The sequence below is a fragment of the Ambystoma mexicanum genome, chromosome 1p (genome assembly GCF_040938575.1).
Source record: "Ambystoma mexicanum isolate Mex_15411 chromosome 1p, UKY_AmexF1_1, whole genome shotgun sequence".
NCBI lineage: Eukaryota > Metazoa > Chordata > Amphibia > Caudata > Ambystomatidae > Ambystoma > Ambystoma mexicanum.
Genome location: NC_090921.1, coordinates 509632856 through 509656192, shown reverse-complemented (window position 1 = coordinate 509656192; position 23337 = coordinate 509632856). Strand labels below are relative to the sequence as shown.

The following is a 23337-nucleotide window of genomic DNA, read 5'->3' as shown; positions in this document are numbered from 1 at the left end:
CTATCAGATCAAGATATTGGACTTCTTCCAAGAGAGAGACTTATTGGTGCTTCACAGAACAAACTTAATCACTCAGAGGCCGTAATTAACGCATTCATTAGCAAATTTGTAACTGAATATGTTCTTACAGGTTTAAAATTGCTTTGAAAAGTTTTTTTCCATTTGTAACCCACTAGGGGAGTTCAATTCATGAGTGTTGCAGCAAATGAAAGCATAAAAGCAAAACGTAAGGCATTATGCCTTCATTTACTGCTCCAATCCATGTTCAAATCCTTACAAGGTGAAGAAGACACTCAAAGCAGAGTAAACCTCTCCACCGTGCTTTCTTCCACCATCTTGTGAGTGCACTTCTTTTGACGCATGTATGTCATTTTCATGCAAGCGCAAGACGAATGGATTACTATGAAATCCATCTCTATTTAGCAGGAATCCATCTCCATTTAGCGGCTGCTATAAGCAAGTGGAATCCACAATACGGAGAGGAAAAGTGAATATTAAAGGCAATTTCACCAGCTTTTTCTCTTCACTTTTACACTTCGCTTTGTAAATGTTTAAAATTGCATGTAGGAGACCCAACAGCAGCAACGTTGGTTATCCGCTGCATGCAATCAGCATTTTTTTAAAATGACCCTCATAGGAGCTCATGTTCGTATGTGGCGTAACGTGAATGGAAGTCGCGAATGCCTGAGTACGCTTTAACGCTTTCCGTTCACGCTACATATTCAATCATTTGTTTGGTGGAGAGGAGGGGCATAACAACTTGTTTCCGCCTTCTCCTTCCTCTCCGCCATACAAATGCTGGAGATCCCTATTGAGTCTTACTGCTTTCTGCACCATAGGGATTCATTGTACACGCTGCCTGCCATGGGTTTACTTGTAACTGTGAACGCTGCTCAACATGCGCGAATGGCAAGCAGCGTTCACCGGTGAAATTAAATGTTGTCTGCCGACTAGGCACTGTTTACTCACTTCGCACAGCAGAGTGCAAAAGGGCAGGGCAAAGGACGGCATACACTAGTGTACACTGCCTTTTTTTCTGCACATTTGCACTCTGCATTGTAAATGATGACATTTTGGTGGCTGGGTGCAGTTAACATCGCAGTGCAAATGTAACTGCTCCCTGCCGTCAAATTACGAGCTCATTGAAAATGAGCTCCATAGTGTTTTATGGATATGGGTCAGGCATGTTGTAGTGGCGAGTCCTTTTCATTCTTATCGTGTGACTAGTTGATGCATTTAGTTTTACATTGCATAAACTGCAGTAAGCATTGTAACGTGTTCCTCTTGTTAAATACCTTTCATGATGTGCTAGGTAAATGTTTTTGGGCTGTGTTTCAGGTTGTCGCTACCATTCGTTCAATTTCGCTATTTTGATCTCCATTACACTAGCTTATTAGCTCTATATTTTTCTTTATATAGCACTTGATAAAGGTAGGCTCTGCTCCTGAAACAGGTTGTTCATGTAAGAACGTCTCAAGTGAAAAAGAATGGGATTTTCTTTAACACAAAACCTTTGACAATGTATTGAATAAAATAAACTATTTAAATGAAGTGTGGCATATGCTTTCAGTTAACGCCTGCTTTCTTGTCTCTTGAGCAAACAAATGGTGGCCAGGTCCACAATCTAGACCAACCCCCCCCCCCCCCCACCCCCCACTTGCATCTTTGTTATGGTATTGTGGATAAAAGGAAAGTCTTGAAATGAGTGCACAGGTTATATCATTAGATGCAAATTGTCTTTGTGTTTTTGATTGAAGTGGGTTTCGTACATTACACCACAGTATTCACCCTCCATCCAGACAGATCTTCAAGTATTCCTTATCACTTTTTAAATGGACAAGGTAAAGATGCTGTGAAGGCTTTTGTGATTAGTGGTAATACCCTTTACATTAAGGAATGTTTCTTAATATGCAAATGTCCACTGTTTAAGTGAAATCCTGACTTGCTTATGCTTTACAATTCTTCTGTAGCAAAGGCCCAATGACTATGGAATCCCTATGGAGGTGGAAGCAACTTACGTGCAAGACACTTTCTTGACCAACGATGTCCTTCATGAAATGGTGAAACAGAGCGTGATGTGTGGCATGCTGTTTTCTATTGTTTTCAAAACCAATTATGGGACCTGCACACTAGCTGTTTAATAAATGTATACCTCGTGCTATGCTACAAAAAGAAAACCCTTGATCCAGACAGTGTTAAATGAAAACATTACGACTGTGTTTAGCAGATAGAAAGGGGAGCGAGGTAAGAAGGCCCGTTCAATGTCACATTGCCTTGTTACAAGCCTCGGAGTGCGTTTTTGCACTGAGCACCCGCTTCATAAAACCCCTTTTGAAATGTACCAGACGCCTTCGCACTTGGTAGGGGAAGGGGTTAATCTGGCCATGTGACTCATGACTCTTTTTGCTACTGCAGATGATGTTGGTTGATTATTACAAAGGAGCATCAGACATGGTGAAGTTTCAAGAACTGTGGAATGAAGATCAGACCTATTTGGATAAGTTGAAGGTGTGTTGAAGTCTCTCCCACTTTGCACTAGTGTCAGCAGAAAACGGATGTTGGTAATGTATGTGAAGTGGTGTTGTATGCACACACCGTCTGCCAATTTAGCGGCCTTTTGGCAATTGGTGGAAGTAGAAGGGTAGCCAACATGCAAAACTGGAAAAGTTAATGAGGGCAGTTCAGAAGAACCAGTGACAGAATCTGGCGTTCACAAGATCCTGTTTGTGTGTGATCTACTATATTCCTGGAATAAATTAAAAATTGGAAAGTCTGAGAAAAATCTGTCTAAGCTGAACTTTGTTGATAATGTATTACACTCTAAAGCTACAACGTCACAAAATGAACAATCTAAAGAATGATCTAAAAGTGAGGGTACCACTTGTGGAAATTAAATTAAAAACGTGTTCACAGAGCTAAAACCTGGTATTGATGATATCAGCAGTAATCTGAGAGTCTTGCCTGCAAAGTTAATGCGATTTAGACCTGACTAGAAGTTTGTGGTCGCTGATTGAATGAGGTGGTGCAGGTGCTTCCTCTATGGCCAAAACATGTATCGACAGATTGATGGCATGGGTCAAGGGTCTGGGCACGAAGCAATAAGATCTGGAAGGGTGCTCTTGAAGGAACAATATCCCTATTCTTGGCAGAATCGACTCCTAATACCAGCATGGAGCTCTTACTGGAAGGTCTCATCAAGAAGATCATGGGTAGAAGTCCACTTTTTCTTGATGTTTGTTGAACAAGCACACAGGTCTCTGGCAGCGAAAATGGTGCCGGGGGCGCCATGAATCCTATTATTGCCAGACTCCAAAATTATATGAACAGTGATTTAATTTTACATAAGGTCAGAAAATTGGTAAGTATTTCAACAATGGTAAATCTCTCTCAATCATCCCCAACGTCACTGGTTCTGTTCAAGCCACTCGCAAGTGATTCACTAAAGTTCAGAGAAGGCTCGGATAGAACCAAGTGCGATACTCCATGTTGTTTCCTATGAAGTTACGAGTGATAGGCAGCAGCAACACTCACTTTTTTACATCCCAATGGCAGCCAAAATTCCTTGGTGGACTCATTCCCATCTAAGTCATCGGGTTTGGCAGGTGCCTACCCTAGACATTGTGATCATCTAACAGGTGCTGATGATTGAAGATGGAAGTAACTGCTTACATATAATAATATTGGTTCATTTCTACTTGCCCTGCAATCTTGTAGGTTTATTTGATCTTAACTTGTGATCAATCTGTATATTTTGTAAAGGGACAGGTCCTGCCTTATATGCTTTGTGCTAGTGGCTTTTACCGTCCCTCTGCTGTGCTAGAGGACGAGGGCATAGGCTCTGTTTTATTTAATGGTTGGGTAGGGGAGTTCAGGTGTACTGACAGATTAGGTTGTTCTTGTTCAGTGGGGGTGGATTGGGTTGTATTCTCTTCTATAACTTGAGTACAGTCAGACAGATGCCAGCTTTATCTCTATTCTTTGATGTGGAATGGCACATGGTATGAAGGAACTGTATGATGCTTTTTGACGGGTGTGGTGGTGTTGGATAAGGTCACTAAAATAAGATTATTGCACTAACCTGGAATGTCAGTGGCTTGACTCACCCAATCAATGTTTTAAAAGTTATGCTGTATATGGAAATACACCATATCAGTATAGCTGTGCTACAGGAGAGCCACGTGTTACAGTTCACTAATGGTTCTTTTGCCAAAAAAATAGTGAGGTCAGATAGTTTTCCTCTTTTTGTCTCTGGCCCGAGGTGTGGCCATCCTTATAAACAACTCGCTCAATGTTGATGCATGTGGTGCAAAGGGATATGTTTGGTAAGGCATTGCTAGTGCCCTGGGCTGTGGCAAAGCGCGCTTTTTCACTCAACAAATGTATAGTCCCCAAATACACACCTGAATTTTACAAATGGGTATCGGGGAATCTGATTAACTATATTGCCACCACCCTTAACTAACTAGGGGTGAGTGGGATTTTAATCCAACTCTTAGCATAAACCTTGATAGGTCTGGGAGCACAGCTAGGAATATGTGTGGATCAGCTACAGGAGCTGCATTGAAACATTGAGCAGTACAAGCTTATGGCTTTAAGTGCATGAGGTGGCAACTAGGCTAGATTATTTCCTTTTCTTGACAGTGGGAACCATTGGGTATCAAAGTGTAATGTTCTCCCCTTCACTCTTTCTTATCATTCCCTGGTCGTGCAAACGGAGCTCCCTCACTTAAACACGTTTTGACTGGTCTAGAAGGCAATAGTGTAACGCCCAAAGCACAAACGCAACATGCTAGTGTGGTATAGTTTTTGTTGTGTCAAAGTGGGCCACTTTTGATGTATCAGTTTTATATTTTATCCCCTCTCCCAGTGAGACCCCCAGCATGTTTTGCTGGACTTCTGGACTTTTTTTCTTTCTATCCTGAATGAGATCATTTCCCCCCACCCCTCATTTATTCTTATTTGCTCTGACTTTTGGACCTCTCTTCTCTGTTTTACCTTTTCATTGGAGTCTGCTTTCCTCCATATCTGTTTAAAGGCACCTGTGTTTAACTTTTGCAGCAACCTATGGGCAGTGTTGCTGGGGACCCTTTGGGTTCTCCTTTGGGATTCTTTTACTATCTTTAAAAAACAACTGTTCTGAAGGATAGAGGGATACTTTGGAGCCTTCCTAAAACTTTATCGTATGAGAAATGTGCACATGCCACCTTATGTGGAGTGCTAAAGGGGTACCTAGTATCCCCCTTCTCTCTGTTCCTGTGACTTTCTAATCACAGTGACAACGCTAAAGTTATGGCTGGCGGCAGTGGATGTGTTCTACCAACTATTGTGCCATTTTTTCTTTTACTGCAGACTGTATTCCGTGTCTCGGTTGTGCTCAATAGTGTCACCTATGTTGTAACCTAATGGCTCCTTTCTTTTTTTCGCATTTCTTGTGGTGTTGTCCTTGGTTAGCCCTCCTACCATTCTGGGAGGGGGAAGTCTGTGTGTGTGTTTTGCCTTTGCTGGGAACTACTGGGTGTCCCCGCCTGGGCTCCAGTGTGTCTTCGCGGACAGGGAGGAGTTTGACTGCAACCAGTTATCACTGGGGGGCCAGCCCCCGTCCCCTTTCTGAAAAATGCCGAGAGTTTGCAGAGGAATTAGTGGGAAATCAGAATATAAAGTGAGGTTCCGGAGGCAAGTCTACCACAGGAACAGAAGATTCGAAGCTGAAGACAACCAGAGATACCTGCAGACACTTCCAGTAACCGTGAAACTACCAATGCTGCTCTGACCCCATTTTCTTATCGACAGAGGAGCTCCGAAGACACTGACTCCTTCCCTTTGGCTGGTGGGACCAACCAGCCCCAAGACTAACTACAGATCAAAACGCCGAAACCGGTAGAGAACAACATCCGGGGATGGGATTTACCATTTTCTGTTGAATGTACCCACTCCGTGGAATAGAGCACATTTCTGGTTAATTGTTGTGCTGATACACATTTTATGTGGATGAAATTAAATATTTAAGATTATGTGGGGTTAGTTTATGAAACGCTACCCCATATGGATTGTACTAAAAGTCGTAGTCCAAATTTTTACTGTGAGTGAATGAGGTTGATTGATTTGAGTTGCAAATGATGGTTTGATTGTTGACGAATGACGGTTGTTCGGTTTTTATTATCTGGTGTCTTATGCTCTTCTGCAATGTTAATGTAATTTAATGTGTGTGTATTAATTAATGATTAATGAATTGTGGAAAATAATGTATCAATAAATACATTTGTGATACCTCTAAAATAAATAAACAACCTCTGGACAATTGTTCAGTATACTGTGTTACACTAATACCCTAGTCCAGGGTGTGGGGTTTTACTGTGCCTTTCAGTATGCTTAACTGCAGATCAAGCCATCTCCTGAGGTGCTGTGACCTTTCAGGGCTGAAAACCATGACTACCAGGAGACCTCTGACCCATTTGCAGTGCAACATCTTGGTGTGGACGAATCTGCCTTGAACTTTGGTGAGCTGAAGTTGGCCCTCCAGAGGCATGATCCCACTTGTCCAAGTTCCTGCACCAGAGTGCAGGACTAAAGAACGAGGAAGATCGACCGGGCAATAACCGTTCTTTGTTGGAGCTGATAAGAGACCTCAAGAAATCCAAGCTGAGGCTCCTTTCTTGCGACTGCTGCTGTGACAAACCATTCCGAGTCCTTCCTTTCGTGACCAGACCGAGGAATCAGGACACCAGATCCATCGCTGCACATGATGGAATCCAGCTGCATTTACTTCTTCTACCCTAAGGTACTGTGGGGCTAAAGGTAGAACTTACCTTAAGCCGAAGAGTCACTCCAGTGTGACTAGATTGCGTTGCGAAGTGTTTGGATATCCACCTATACCTCTGGCCCAAGATTCACAGTTTGTGTCCTAGTATGGAGTCCTTTTCAGGGTCCTATAACTTGTTATCTTACTAGGCATTTTTATTCTAGTAGCGTTAGAAGACTTAAAGTGTTACTAGAACATAGCCGATTGCTAAGGTGTGAATAACCATCCTTTTCCTTCCCACAGACTTTGTCTGATGTGACTTTACTACACAAATGCAATTACCGTTTATCTAAAATCTATGCAAGTGCGCGATAGTACCGATAATAAGGTAGAAGTGCCAATATGGTAATTCTCTGTAACAACTGTAACCGCGAGCAACTGTGTTTATATACTTGTGTCTTGTGTATATAACAAATCTGTTTTCGCGCCTTGAAACACTTGTTTATAGGCGTGCTATAAATGTCATATCATAACTACAATTGAAGCAGTCACCTTTAAATAGTATTTTGAATAATTCCTGTGTGTATTGGTTAGTCTAAAATAGTATTTACCCACCTATCTTGTGTATATAACAAATCTATTTTAGTATAACTTTCAGTGTGTAAGAGTTTCTGTGGACTATTGTATTTTTGTTTCAATTTACTTACCTACATCTCACATCCTCCTCATACGATAAGCCTGGCTGCTATGACATTCTACCAAGATCCTTTGGGTAGTACAGACTTATACTAAGAGTAGGGGACTTGTATACCAAGGGATAGTTTTATAGGGTCTTACCTCCAAGTGGACTTTAGGAAAACTCCTCTAATGGGCTAATAGTTTTGACCAGTGTTACTGAATAAATATTCTTTAAAATGCACTACTTGCATCACATTTTATCAAAAAACACCCCCTTCGGTACTAACAGTCGGCTACAAAAGGAATGAAATGCCATTTGCAACTGTGGGCCACTTTTTCATTGGAGCTCGAGTCTGACCCTGCACTATTAGAGGTTAATGCTTCAAGAATGAATATCTTACAGATCCAGTTTTCCGTTCATTGCTAGAAAAGGAATTAGTTGATTTCTTTGCCAGAAATGATCATTTAGTTGACTCCAAACTAATTTTATGGGAGGGCACTAAGGAATATATCGGGGGATATGTATATCCACGTAGGCAGAGATACTCTAGGATCTTCAGGCCACATTGGGCCCGGTAACAAACACTTAAGGCACTGGAGATGGAATATGTAGAGAAGGGCGATGTAGCTCTCCTGGCTTAAATTCAAAACACTTTGGAGGATTTTGGACTGATGGCATCATATCAAGCCAAGTATTTGAGACTGGAGACGTCTTCTCAGATCCAAGGCAAGGGGGAAAGACCCAGTAAAACATTTTCCTGGCTTGTTAGGGGAGATAGTGAATTAATGAATATGTGGGAAATCAGGAAGGCAACTTCTCAGTATCCCCACTGAGTTGAACATATTATTGAGACCTTTAAGGAATATAATCATTGTTTTGGTCTAAAAGTGGGCTATTTATCTAGCAAATTAATAATGACCTAAATGAAGATGCCTTCAGCTGGATTGATGACGCAGCACAGACTGCCTTGATTGAACCTTATTCGACAGCTGAATTGTGGGCATGGCAAATGACCACGCTGCAGGACCAGATCGTTTCACACTCAAATTTTATAAGGCCTCTTTACATAAACTGGGCTGGGGAGGGGAGAATAGCTCAGAGGAAACACACTTGACTTGAAAACAAGACAGTACAGAGCGGCACAGGTACGAATACCAGTCTTCACTTAGAATCTTAACTCTGGCATTAAGCACAAATTATAAAAAAAGTTAAATCTTTTTTTAAATATTAGTACCGCATCTAATAGCAGTGTATGTACAATCCTTAGTAAAGAGCATGTTACCGGACACAACAAGAGAAGCCATTATTATCTGTTCATTAAAACCAGATAAAGACCCGTTGACTGCTCCTTCCACTGTTTATGCAATTTCTGGTATGTCCGAATACACTGATTTTATACCCAACCTCTCTATATCTTAAAACATTGGAAGGCCATTTGCTTTATTGCATCACATAGAATGCCAAAAAGGCGTTAGAATCAGCTTCTTGACCATGCTTATTAGATTACTTTTTGTCTTCCCTGTTAGGACAGTTTTTCTAAAGCCCTACCAGACATCATAAAACCATACATCTGAGGAAGTACATAAGCCCCACTCTTAGTATGAGGCTGTACCACCCGAGGATGGAGGTAGCATGAACAGAGCAGCCAGCCTTATCTTAGGAGGGAGAGAGCGGGCTGCAGCTTGGTTAGCATACAAATGGTCCAAAGAAACACAAAGATTATGTCTTGTAAAAATAAATGGTTTATTTAAATGCAAGTAGGCCCAGATAAATCTTGGGAAATAAGTACTATAACATATCATATAAACACAATTATAAAAACCAACTCAATACTTAAGGGCTGGAACCATCAGCAGTTCAAGGGAAGTCAAACCTATCTGCTATTCTTGGGGAGTAAAACCAGTTAGATATACTTTTAGAATACAGTCAGTGATTAAAGGGTAGTAGACCCTATCAGGCATGCAGTGACACTCGGTTAAGAAATCACTTGATAAACCAACCCTGTTAAAAGTATACTCCTTGCAACATTACTTTTTAAAACTCTGTTCAGAGTAAGTAAATCAACTCATACTTTCTGGAGGGGCCTGAAGTTACTCAATAAGTATTGCAATTCCATAACTATTTCTGAATGCACTAAGCAATTAAATGAAAGTAAAACCCAATTACCCTATAAGAAAGACCCAAGGTATTTCAAGGTAAGTAATGGATCCAATAACTATTCTGAAAACGATCTAGGCAGTTTCAGGGGAGGCACAACCAAGGGTTGCAAGTTTGGATGAGCAGCAGCTAATCAAGGTGAGTAAGACCTATATACTTTTTAAAGGAGCTGCCAGCAACTTAAAGGTATGTATAAACTTAGGAATCTGTATAAAGCAGACCAGGGAAAGCAATACCCAATGTTACACTTTAAGAATGACACAATATTATTCAAGGTAGGTAAACCCTAATGGTAAGCTTTTACACTCATTCATTTAAGCAATGCTAAAACAGTACCAACACATTACTTTTCAGAAGGGGGGAAACACTATTCAAATTGAGTAAAGCAACCAATATACTTTTTTAGAGGGCACAATCCAACTCAAAGGTAATTATAACTTAAGAACACTTTTTACAGAGATACAGTTACCACACTAATTCATTCAGCAAGTAAGTACAAGACAGAAGTCTTTACTTATCCAGCCCTTCCCTTCTCAATTGCACGAGTTTTCTCAAAGGCAGAAGCGGGACCATAGTGGCCCAAGTGCCAGCTGTAGGCAGGTTGAAAAAGGTTTCAGTTGCAGGAAAGCCAAAGTGCCATAGAGGATCTTCTTTAAACAAATACGTTTTCACTTTGAAAGTTAAAGTGTTCAGGGACTTCTGAGAAGGCTCCCGGTATTTGTCAGCAATAGGCCTGGCCAATGGTATGGGCAAACTCCAAACCACACAAATCACCCACTCAGCCACACAGGCTGCCCACCAGACTTAAGGTAAGTAATACCCAAGTCCACACAGTACCTTAGGCGAAAGGAAGAGCTTGAGAGTGGGTGCCTTCAGGATGCAGCAGCACAGAACACGGTCCCTGAATTATTGGTTTGGTGACGAAAGAACTGGACGTTGGATGGGAACTTGCAGCAGCAGTCATCAGAGGAGGCTTCCAGCAACGGATACTTCCAGGTTCAGAGTATTTATCAGGAACTACAGCACAATATCTGCATTCTTCCCCTACATTTTACAGCAAGGGTGGTCTGGCATTCGGGCCAGCCAGCCACCGCGCCCCCCACTGGGAGCTGGTTCCTTTCAGGCAAGGTGAAAGATAAATGGCCGCAGAGTTTTAGACTCCTCCCTCGCTTCCTGCCTTCTCAGACACTCTAGAGCCTGGGCGGGGAATCGAAAGGATTCCTTCCAAAGATACAACTTGCATGGAGGTCGTTCCTGTATTGAATGGCAGGGGAAGACCTCAGAAACAGCAAGCACACAAGACCTGGTGAAAAAAGGAGCCCACCATTCTAGAAAAATGGTGGCCCTCTTGTGCATTACAGAGGCAGAATGAACAGCCTGTGAGTAATAAAGACTAAAAGTCAAAGGTAAAACCACTTCCAACAGCCATTCATGTAAACTCGCAATTGTAACAAAATGTTACTAGGTAAGTAAGAAACGGGATACATTGTATCCCTCACCACTCTACATAAGGTGGGTTTGTGCTGGCTCACTTATGCAAAATGTAAAGGAGAGGAAAATCCCTCTTTACTTCTTGGGTACAGTAGATCACCCAAGTACATGAAAGAGAAATTAAAAGGGGACCCCAAAGGGACAAACCAGCGTAAGACCGAAAGTTATAGGAAACTGTATCGTCAACCATACACTAAGGAGAGGCATAAAAAGGTCACCCATAAAAAGAGTAAGAGACTAGGTGAGAGGAGGAAAAGATTCCCCTTCACCTAGGGACAAGGTAAAATAATTACCAAGTCCAAGCAAAATGACCTGGGGTTGACACAGGAGATTTATCATATATATGAAAATCTTACAACTTGTCAGGGTTGCCGCTTTTCACAGTTATTGTTTGCCATGGCCATTGTCATTTGCGCAGTGATGAGGGCTACAGTTTTATGGTCATAAAGTAGTAATTTTGTTGTGTACTGATATTATGCTGTTCATTAAAGACCCAACTCGAAATTTAGAGTCGATAGTGCCCAGTATTATAGAGTTGGGTTGGACATCAGAGCTGAAAAGTAGTCAAAATAAATTATATTATAACAACTGTGGCAACAGAGTGGTGGACGTAGATGCTTCAGCTCAGGCCAGGATGATGTAAAGTATTAGGGTATTCATACTTATCGAGACCAGTGTATTTTTAGGATGCTGTTCGACAGACCTGGAGATTTGTTCACGAAATTGACTATATCCCCATTGTCTTTCATAGGACGCATCTTCCTGATGAAGAGGGTCGTTATTCGTAGGTCGCTGTATTTGTTTCTTAATAATCAGATTGTTCTCTCAACAGTTCTTTTGTCAACTTTGATCTTTCCTTCTCCATCTCATCTGTGCCGGTAAACAAGCCAAGGTTAGCTGGCAGGTTTTGACCCTACAAAATGGGGTCCTTGCGTCCCAGATATCAAAAGATACTACTTAGTTGAACTGCCTCATTATCTCTTCTTTTGGTTATCTCTGTGACCTTACAGGTTACATGGCTTTACTGAGAAAGCCATAATAGCTGCAGTGAATATATCGGACGGTGTGTTCACGGGTGTACTGGTCATGCGAGGTTAGATTAATTTTGTCCATTCCAAGTGTATGGCCATGGTAAAACAGGCTCTCCGTTTTCTCCTCCCCTATTTTTAAAAAGAGTGTTAGGGTTTCTTCTTGTGTTTAAGTGTTTCCTTCTAACAGTGGTGAAGCTGGGTATGAGAGCCTTGGCCGACCTTTCCCTAAACTAATTTTTCCTATAACTAGCACAAATTGTAAACCGAGAGGGGTTGTCTCCCGTTTATTCTTTTCTGTTCTGAAGTTACCATGAAGGCCCTTATGCCTGCCTATCACTTCAGCATTTACTCCACTTGACCAGATGATGGAAAAACAAGGGGATGGTCAATTGTATTTTCCAGGACTATAATTAACGCCTGAGGTCTTGTTAGGTAGAATTTCCTTTTGGGTGTCATGCCCCCGACTTGTGAGCCCCCCAGCTCTTTTTGCTGGGCTCTTGAATTTTGTACTAGTTCTCCTGAGTGAGTGGGAACCTTTTTCCACACTCAGTCTTTTACTCTATCCTCTGGAACCTTTTTCAACAATTTTGGTTGCATCTTTTTAGAGTCATGCTTCCATCCAACCTTTAAGGCATTTGCAATGTGGTATTGCAGCACACAGCATTTTCTGTACAGTGTTGCTGGGAGCTTCTTGAGCTGCCCTTTTTATTTTCCTTGTGATACCAAACGTTGCAAGGGGGGATACTTTTTATCCTGCCTGACTTTAATATTGTGGAATCAGCACACCCCACCTTATGTGGAGTGCTGAGGGGACACGTTGTATCCCTTTTCCCACTTCTCCTGTAACTTTCTAGTCAAAAGTCTGAGAGGCTGATGGCAGTGGATGGTTTTCTACCTATTTTGTGAAACTTACATCGCAGGCTGTATTCGTAGCTGCACTAAGGGACACAAAGCACCCTTGTTCCAAAATGGTGCCTGTCTTCATTGTTTGCCAACTCATGATTTGTCCTTTCTTGGGCCAATTTAGGTGGGGGAAGTTCCGCTCATTGCTTTGTCTTTGCTGGCTCCCATTGGGATGCCAGCCTGAAGGAGTCATTTTCTGGGAGGACAGGACGTGGGAGGACACAAACTCCACAGGTCTTTATCCTCCAGTGTTTCTGCTTAGATCCAGTATTGACTGGGTGCCTGGCTGTCCTTTTGGGACAGGCACCACCCAAAGTTACCATGCTGAGGGAAGCGAGAGTTGACTACTGGAAGATCCATTCCGGAGAAGGAAGGACGTATGTAGCCACATCCAGTGACCACAAAAGCCGACTAAGTGAACGCTGCTGCTCCAGCCCTTTTTTCTGTGCGACAGGGAAGATCCTGACCAGACGACTTCCTACATTGGACTGGTGGGCCTAACCAGTCTTGAGACCAGCTACGGTTTAAGCCATCAACGAGCTGCGACCTTCCAGGCCTGCAATATCCGAATACCCTGGGACCACTGGCACTGCTGTGAAGCATCGTCCCGTCAAGCGTGGTTCTGGCTGCAAACTTGTGGGCACCTGTCTGGGCCTACAGAGACTCTATCCCGGTCATAGAAGACCTCTCAGCTGAGTCGTGGACCGAGAGAAGGAAGAAAGTCTGCCGGGTGACAACCATCACTGCTTCAAAGCCTGTATCAAGCCTCCATAACCAAGTGCCGCAAAGATTGTCTGCTGGGCATCCCTGTGACTGAGCCTGACTGCCTGCTCTGCCAAAAGTTCCTCCTCAAGTTGGCAAGGCCAGAGACCCGAACTGGAGCGGCTGTCATCTTACCTTGGGAACCCACCAGGGACATCGTTGTTCATCATAGAATTCACTGTCTCACTCCTGGGTATTTACTTGGGCAGTTGTGTTGCTGTTCGCTCCTCCTGAGCTTGAAGAGTCACGTTGGTGTGGACAATCCAACCGTGTTCTCGCAAGCCTTAGGACATCCATTCTTTAGGCTGAAATCCTTCAGGTGGCCTACCTAGTCCCCCTGAACTCTTTGAATCCAATTTCGTTACTCAATTGCTACGAAAAAAGCATAATCTGTGAATTTGACAATCTTGACCGTGTCTGCCTTCCTTAGTTTTGCCATACATGCATCACTGGTGCCCCAGTGCCTCCATCTGACGTTTGAGACTCTCATTCCCCAGATAGGGTTGGACTTTTAAAGTGAGGCCTACACAAAGTTATTTAACTTACCTGTATTGCTATTTAGTAAATGTAGTGAATGATTTGCTAACTGAAAGCTGCTCTTTTTTTTTTAACATAACTTTTTATTTGCACTTTTAAACAATACATTTCCACATTGATTAAACTTCCTCCCTTGACCCCCTACACCCTGGTCCAGTTTTGGTCCTTGTACGGCTCTCTACTCCTATAAATATCCCCTCCTTAACATTAGAGATTTTAAGTGATCTTTGCACGTCGAAATCCCTCGATGGCCCCTTCCCCTCCAGGTTTGAACGGGCCTCAGGCGGTCACACCAGTCTTAAAAGGCGCATTCTCCTTGGGCACCAGGACCCCTGGGGTCGCTCTGTAGAAACTCCTGCACCATTGACCAGTCTGTTGGGTATCTTTGGTGGTCGCCTTGCAGGGAGTAGGTTAACCATTCGAGAGCTGCAAAATTCCATATTTTTCAGACCCATTAATGTTCCATCGGGGGTTCCTTCGACTTCCACTTTTGTGCTGGTGCCAGTGCCCCACCATCATCAAGATGATGTATATTTTGCGCTCCACTCTCGAGGTTAGATCTTCCAGTGTGCCATCTAGGTCTAAAAGTGCCAAGCCTCTATTGCGTCTTCCCTTTACCCCCAATGTTCGTTATATTGCCTCCTGAATCACCCCCCAGTACTCTTGTATGTGGGTGCAGTCCCACCATATATGGCTCCATGTTCCCTCCATCCCGCAGTCCCTCCAGCAGCGCTTGGATTCCAGGGGAAACATTTGTGAAGTTTTACTGGGGTTAAGTGCCACTGTAGGATCAATTTGATACATATTTCATGGATATGTAGGGTCCTTGTAAGCTTAGGAATGTTCACACATAGTTTTGCCCAGTCTGTTTGATCTATTGGGTGTCCTATAGTTGCTTCCCACTGTTTCTTGTATCTTCTTTGGCCCAGGTCCTCCCCTTTTTTATGTGTGCATATATTGTTACTACTACCTGCTTGTCCCCAGGATCTGTGGTCCGATATTTCTCAAAGGAAAATATATTGCGCGTTGCAGCTTCTTTCATAAGGGGGTGCTGGAGCCAGTGCCTTATTTGGGTACATCTGAAATGCAGCCCTTCTCCCACCTCAAAGTCTGCCTTGCATTGGTTAAAAAAACTTCACCTCTGGTGCCTCAAACATGTTTCAGATCTTTTGGCACCCCCCGCCCCTCTTGCCATTTACTAAAAGCCTTGCTTCTCCACCCCGGGGTAAAATGTGTGTTGCCAAGAATGTGTGTTAATGGGAACGGGTATGTGGTAATGTGGGAGTGTTTAATAGTTTCGTCCCAGGAGTCTCCAACTAAGGAGAGTGTCTTGCTACAGTACATTTTGGGTGATCTCTCTGCCTTGGGTTTCCAAAGAACCTCCTCCTAATTCTAACCTACCACTGCCCTGTCCATTGTTCAAATCTTGTACCGGTCACCCTTCTGCCAGTCTCTAATCACTCTTATTTAAGCAGCCAGGTAGTATGCTTTAAAGTCCGGTTCCCCCATCTCCCCTGTATTTCTAGGCACCGTCATTACCCTTTTCACTATACTCGGTCTTCTGTTATTCCAAATAAATCTACTTGTGTGTTTTTGGATAGCTATAAATAGGGAGGCGGCTACTTGTGTTGGCAGGGCCGAGAAGTAGTATAACAACTGGGGGAGTATTACCATCTTTAGCACGTTTATTCTGCCTAGCCATGTTATAGACAAAGGCCCCCAATCTATCAGTTGGTTCTTAATGGATTCTAGTAGAGGTGGATAATTTGCTATGCAAAGCTCTTCTGTTTTTGCTAGTTTAATTGCTAGGTACGATGTGGCCTTCTCGACCCATCTGTACGGGTACCCCTTTTGAGTTCAGACTCTACTTCTTTTAGGATTGTCAAATTTAGTATTTTGGACTTATGTGCATTTATTTTCAGTTCAGCGATAGAGCCAAATTTTTGCATCTCATTCTCTATTGCCTTTAGGGAGGTCTCTGGGTGTGTTATCGATAGCAACATGTCAAACGCAAAGGCGGCTATTTTGTGTTCTATTCCACTGAATGGCACCCCTGCCATTTCCTTGTTGGCTCTTACCGATGCCAAGAGAGGCTCCAAGTGTAGTGCATAAAGCAGGGGCGACAAGTGGCATCCTTGTTTTGTGCAATGTTGTACTTTAAAGGTTTCCATTAATTGTCCATTTATGGCTATTCGCAGCATTGGTGTTGGTAGTTATCTTTAACCTTAGCCAAAAATGTGTGCCTGAAGCCCATCTTTTTCATTGTGGTAACAAAAACCCCCACTCAACCCCATCATAAGCTTTCTCAGCGTCCAAGGCCATTAGGAGAACCGGAATTTCTTTCTTATTGACTTTTTCTATGAGATGCACAGTCCTGATGTTGTTGCTAGTTTGTCGGTCCCTGGCGAAACCAGACTTGTCTGTGTGTACAATTTGTGGGAGGATTTGATTGAGTCTAATTGCTAGTATTTTCATGTAGATTTTGGCATTCACATTAATTAAAGCGATTGGCCTGGATGAGCCGCAGACAGATGGGTCTTTTCTCTTTTTTGGGATGAAGACTACTTTTGCCTCTTCCATGGTTTGCATAATGCCCCCCACCCCCTGGAGCTAAATACGTTTAATAGGGTAGTTAGGTGGGGTAGTAGGGTTTCCCTATGTGTCTTGTAAAATTCTGTGGTGAATCCGTCCGAATCTGCGGACTTATTGGAGGGCAATGCTTTTATGGCTGCATGAATTTCCTCGATGGTACTGTCTTGTTCTAGGGATTCCCTCTCTTGCTTTGTTATACCTACGAGGTTAATCTCTTCTATGTATCCCTCTTGTACTTGTGACGAGTTGTCCGTGCTGTAGAGCTCGGTATAATATCTGAAAAACTCTTCATGTTATCTGTGTTAGTGCTCGTATTATCCCCCTCAACTTTTATTTTTAGTATAGTTTTGGCCTTCTCTACTCTCCCCAGCATCCTGGCTGGTAACCTATCTGATTTGTGTGCTTTTATGTAGTACTTACTTCTGTTTGAGGGATAATAGGGCTTGCTCCGCCGCCGTGGTCTGTATTAGGTCTAGTTGGCCCCTTACTCTCCTACATTCCCTCCTCGTCTCCCCACTCACTCCTTGTCCGAGTCATTGGACCTCTTTACGAGTATGGAGGTAGCCATGATGCTATCAGCACCATGGCTGCCTCCATGCCGGGCTCCAATACCGGGTTCCTGCAATGAGGATTTACCGGGTCATTCCGACATAGGAGGATCCAGTAATTCCTCCTTGCAGGAACCCATCCCCATCCATTCCCATATGAGCCCCCGTAGGGCTAAATGGGAATGGGGAGGGTGGTAATAACGGACACATTACAAATTGCCCATTATTAGCTCCCTCTTCCCCTCGCGGGACCCGGAATGGACGCCTGGTTTTACCAGGCATCCTTACAGGGTCCCGCAAAGGGAACCTCGTAATTGCGCATCCCGTAATGAAGGGTGCCGGTCCTCGTAATGAGGCCCATTATCTCTTTGAGCTTCCCCTCCAGGCTTATTTCTACGAGTCTCATTTCCCTTTCTCTATGTGCCTTGATGGCTATAATTTTCCCCCTAATTGGTGCCTTAAACGCGTCCCACCTCGTCTGCTGCGATGTATATCTGACTATTAGCTTCAAAGAAGCCCACAATCCCTTCCGTGATATCTTGTCTCAGTTTGTCATCCTTAAACAGGAACACAGGGTATTACCATTTCCATAGGCCTGGGGGGTCCTGAGTTTCTTTTGATTGTTAGTGTGATGGGAGCGTGGTCCGACAATATTATTGTCTCCACACTTAACCCTTTTATCCGACCCAGAAGACCACCAGATGTCCATACGTAGTCTATCCCGGAGTGCGAGCGGTGGGCGTGTGAAAAGAAAGTGTACCCATCCTTATCCCCCTCTTATTTCCCTCCACGTGTCAATTAATGCTAGATTTTGGATTTTCTCCTTGAGCTCCCCAGAAGGTTTCCCCTGAATGGTTAGGCCCTTTTTGCTCATGTCCCTTGCGGTGTCCCACGCCATGTTAAAGTCTCCCGTTAGGATTGTGGGGGCCTTTGCAAATTTCTCCAATTTGTTCAGAGCTTTTTTGGAGGTGTCCTGTCCTGTGTTGGGAGCGTATATATTGTGGTTACTGAATACCCCTCCACTTTAGGGTCATAGCTAAATATATCCCTTGTTTATCCCTGTCGGTTTCCATAACGTCAAGGTCATTCCTCACGGCAAGCAGTACCCCCCGCCCCGCACCCTCTTTCTTGCTGGCATGTGTTGATTGATAGATTTGGCTGAAACCCCAAATTCTTATCCTGCCTCTGTCCCCGGTGTGAGCGTGGGTTTCCTGCAAAGCTATTATGTCAGGACGTTCCCTTTTCAGGAATCTTTAGATTTTCTTCTTTTTGACTGGGGAGTTTAACCCACTGACATTAAGGGATATGATTGTGACATTGTTGTCTCTAGCCATTGTCACGTGGGTCTTCCTGTATTTGTTGCCTCTTTATGGACCTTTGACCAGACTCTCCCTACCCTTCCCCCCCCTTGAACCCTTCCCCAACCCCTCTATCCCCCCAATTTCCCTCCCTCCCTATCCCCCCCTCTTGGTGGGTTCAACCCGCCTCTAGCCCCCCTCAATTTGGTGTCTCGAGGATCGAACCCTTGACTTCTCCCAGATCGGTCCTCTGCAGTCCTCCCAAACCCATTCCAAGATCCCCTCCCCTCGGGACCATCTAAACAGACCCTCTTGTTTGCCCTCCCCAGGCTTAGGCTGTTAATGTGCTCCTGTACCTTTTTGGTGCTGATTGATCATTCATAGATCCTTGCAGGATAAATACCACTCTCCTGTTGCTTTCCAGCAGTGGGGCCTGTTAGTTGTGGCTGGTATCCCCCTTTCTTAGATCGTTTGGGTCTCACTGTCGACCATTCCCAAGGTTTGAGACTGCTTTGATGCCTCCCTGAGGCGTCCCCTGGAGTTTGGTCCTCCTCTTCAATCCCAAGAAGTCTTGCTTCCTCTTCATAGGACGTGATTCTGTGTTGTTTCTCCTGCCAGTCGAAGAGTAAGCCAAATGGGAACGTCCATTTGTATCGGACGTCTTTGCCTCTTAGAACAGACAGGACTGGAGCCTTTCTTTTCCTTTTGCTAAGATTTATCGGGGATAAATCTTGGAAAAGATGAATGTCTGCCCCATTTTAGGTTATCTGTTTCATCTTTCTTGCTTTTTAGAGTATCCTTTCTTTAATTGTGTATTCATGAAGGGCTCCCTTGGTCACGCCCCTGGTTCTTGCCTGTGGGGGTCCCACCCTATGTATCATGCCAATTTTTATTTCTGGAGTGTCTTCTGCGTCCAAGAGGTCTGCAAAAATGCTTCTGACCACTGCTTTGAGATCTTCGTCCAGGACCTCCTCGGGGAGGCATTTGAGTCGGATGTTCGAGCTCCTGGGTCTATTTTCCAGGTCTTTCGGAGCTCGAGGTTGTGGGTCGCCGTTGCCAGGCACTCCAGCAGGGTGCCTGATCTCCTAGCGTCCTCCGTCCGCTCTTGAATCGCTCTTTCTTTAAGATCCACCCTTTCTTCTATTTTGTTTCTCGTTTTATTTCTTGCAAGCCCTCTGCTAAATCATCTCGCAGTATGTCCATCTGTTTTTGGACTTTATTAGCTATTTTGTCCCCGAAGTCGATTAAGTACTGCTTGAGGAGTGTTTGTGTCACCAGCTGGTCTTGAGCGTCTTGTGGGGGAGCACTTCACCTTGTTCTGGTTGGTCCTGGGTTCATTGTATCTCCTCAGGGAAGTTAGCTTCTCTGGCCTAGATCTTTGGCAGGTCTCCTTCCTGGGCTTTCTTAGCTCTCTTTAATTGGGTTGGTGGTTCTTTGCCCCTGGACTTCGACATGGTAGAGCGGGGTTGTGCGGGGCCACTTCTCTGGCCCATTACCTTAGTTTTATGAGATGTATGCAGTGTGGTTCTCGGGACTTCTCCATCTTGTTCTTCCTTGAACTTGCTTTGGCCCTCCCCGGCTCACCCGCTCTGTCGCTGGTTCCAGATCCTTTGTTCTATAGCTTTTTCTTTTTATTTATATGGTGTGCCCATCTTCTGGTCTCCTGGAGGTGCTTCCCTTGCGTAGGATGCCGCTCAGGGGTGTGGTGGTGGAGACGGAGTGTTCTGCAGTCTGGCGTTACGTTTCTCCCTTTTGACTTTGCCTCCTTTATTTAGCCAGTAGTTCTGGATGCCCCCCCCCCTCCGTTACTGGGGTGTTTGCGCTGCCTTGTTTCTGCCCACCGATCCCGGATGATTAATTGTTCGAGGTGTTCCTCCCCATTCTTCCTTCAGCAATTGGTGTCCGGGCCCACTCTGTGGTCTCTATGCCCGTTCTTCGGTCCCTGGGCTAGTACCGTGTATGCTGCAAGTTTCACGGGTCCCCCGTTCTAAGATGTGCCTACCCTGAGAGGGGATCACAGTGATGGTGCGGGTGGTGGAGGAGAGAGGATTGCGTCCATTCCCCCTGCTCGGGGACTGGTCAACGGTATACCTTCCCCCGTTCGTAATAATTGTGTCCTGGGAGGTAGGAGGGGTTACATTATGCCGGGCCTCCCTGAGTGTGTGTGTGCAGCCTTGCACCGGGAGCCCCTCTTCTTCACGGCCCATCCCCTCTCACCTCGCTGTACCCGGGGTGGGCGGTGTTACCTCCGGGCCACCGTCCTTCCTTTGGGCTGACGATGGATGGGCTGCTGGATGCTCCCCGGTCGCTATTTCTTGCCACTCTGGGGGCCCACTCGGGTCATCCTCTCTCCTGCTGTTTCCCTCAATTCTCCTCGTTGACGTCCCGGTGGCTCCTTCTGTGTGTCTTAGTGGGGGGGTCATCCTTGGCCGAGCTGGTCTCCTCTTTGTCCGGCACTAGTTTTGTGACACTCCTCTTCAGGTCCCCGGCATCGGATGCCGTATTTGTGGGGCCAGGATGTTCCGCTGGTCGTGCCCTCCTCTTCTCTCAGCCCTGACTCGCCCGCTCAAGGTTGTACCCGGGTGGGGGGGGCATACAGTTTCCTTGTCAATCCACACTGTGAGGGACGTTGATTCAGCTCTGCTGAAGGCATCCTCCGCTCGCTACAACGCCTGGGGAGGGTATTTGTAGCTGCTGATTAGGATTTCGCTGCCCCCGAGGTTCGGGAGAGCATTGATTACGGTGCTCTCTACTCTGCAGCCATCTTGGATCCGAAAGCTACTCTTGATACTTATGATTTTTCATCTAAAGGTCTACTATTGAGCAAATGTCCTACTGTATATATGTGTGAAACTTTCCTTAATTACCTCAATTGCATTTTGAGTTTAACATTGCCCTGGTGTAAATAAATAATCCTATTTTTATAGAACTACAGTGTATAAGTGTTTCCTTGACTATAAGTGTACTTAAAGGTCTTTGTACTCAACTATAGCCCTCCTCCCTCCTAGACTAAGCCAGGCTGCCCGACAGCGGCTACCAAACCTTTTTGTTAGTTCAGGCCAAACCTAAGAGCTGGAACCCTGTACATCTATGAGTGAGTCATGTACAGTCCTACCACAGGTGGACTTTAGTAAAACTCCCTACCAGGTCTCTAGAGCAAGATTGGGCTGCTGTCTCGTTTTCCTTTGGAGGAAGACAAGTGATTGTATATTTGTGGCCAAATTAAGCATGTCTATGAAATACAGTCAAAGGATTGCTCAACGTTAAATCTGGGCATCAAGTATGCTATACACCACTCCACTTAAGAAAAATCATCCCAAATGTGAGTGATCAGTATAAAAGTTGTAGGTCTCAAGAGTGCTGATTTAGTGCACCTGGTTTGGAACTGCCCAGCTATGTTTGGGTAATGGGTAGAGGTTTTAAGGGTAATAGGTGATCTGATTATCACACATGTTGCACCCACTCAGTTGGTTGGGCTTTTTTATAAAGCGTCCAGAAGGCTTTTTGGTTTTCTAATCATGTTGGCTACGGAAAGTTGCAATGGTATGGGGTGGTTGTGCATTTGCCAAAGTGTAATACTGGCTTAAAGACATAACATATTTCAGTGAATGTGAAACTAAATAAATTGTTTTTTTTGTATATGTTTATTTCAAATGGATTGTGTTCTCCAACGTATTTCTCGTCTTTAACGTGTTAATGTCCAGCTTCAGAAAACTTTTTTTCGCCAGACGGCGCCATGCATTGTTGGCATCGAGTCTATGTCCCTCGAAGGCCTCTGACGAGGGCGACGTCATCGGAGAACATATATAGCACGCGCTGCGCCCGTTGGCCTTGGTTCCATTTTTCCGCTACAGCATTCGCTTTGTCTAACGAGAATCAGCGCGCCTCATCGACTCGTTTGAGAAATTCTTCGAAAATCCTTTGTCTTCATCCTCGACACCATCAACACCAAAGACCTGTTTTAAAAAATGCCATGACTGCGGGTCCAATATGTCCCTTACCGACCCACACCATGTCGTCTTGTGGTGCCTAGGGGAGGACCACGACATGGCCATTTGTTCAAAGTGTCAGTCCATGACAGGAAAGGCCTTGGGGGAGCGGAAGGGGAAACTCTAGGTAGGAAGAATACTCAAATCCCCTAAGCCCCAATGTGCTAAGCCTTCGACCGATGAGTCGAGAGGAGACTCTCCTCGGAGGAACAAGGCGAAGCGCTCTAGGTCAAAGAGTGGCTCGCACCACTCTTCGTCATCAGCGAAAAAGTCAAAAAAGGAGGCACCAGAGGTCGCCTTAATCGACGTCTTCATCCAACGACTCACCCGAAAGGGTCACATGTCCCACAAAAAAATCTACCCCAGCCGAATGGGAAGCTTTCCGAAAGGAAATGTTAATCTTTGAAAAACAAGGTCATGCTCCTACCGAACCTTTAAAGCAAGCCAGTAAGGATAGTTCGAATGGATTGAGTCCTCCACCGTATTCCACATCTGACATGTGATGTCCACAGCTGTGCTGCTTCGGAATTATTTTCAGCAGAGGGCGTCCTGCGTCGATGGCGTCGGGTTGATGTGCCTCCAAGTCCTCCGTCGAGGGTGATGTCACTGGA

General features: G+C 44.6%; 1 protein-coding gene across 2 annotated transcripts in view; it reads left to right on the top strand.

The window, feature by feature from the left end:
* Positions 1-23337, top strand: part of MPND (MPN domain containing) — a 432621-nt gene that overhangs the window by 346073 nt on the left and 63211 nt on the right. For both annotated transcript variants that reach the window (XM_069649374.1, XM_069649375.1), the window contains exons 11-12: positions 1971-2060; positions 2416-2508. In XM_069649374.1, the coding sequence (XP_069505475.1) occupies positions 1971-2060; positions 2416-2508 (183 nt within the window). The remainder of the gene's footprint in view (positions 1-1970; positions 2061-2415; positions 2509-23337) is intronic.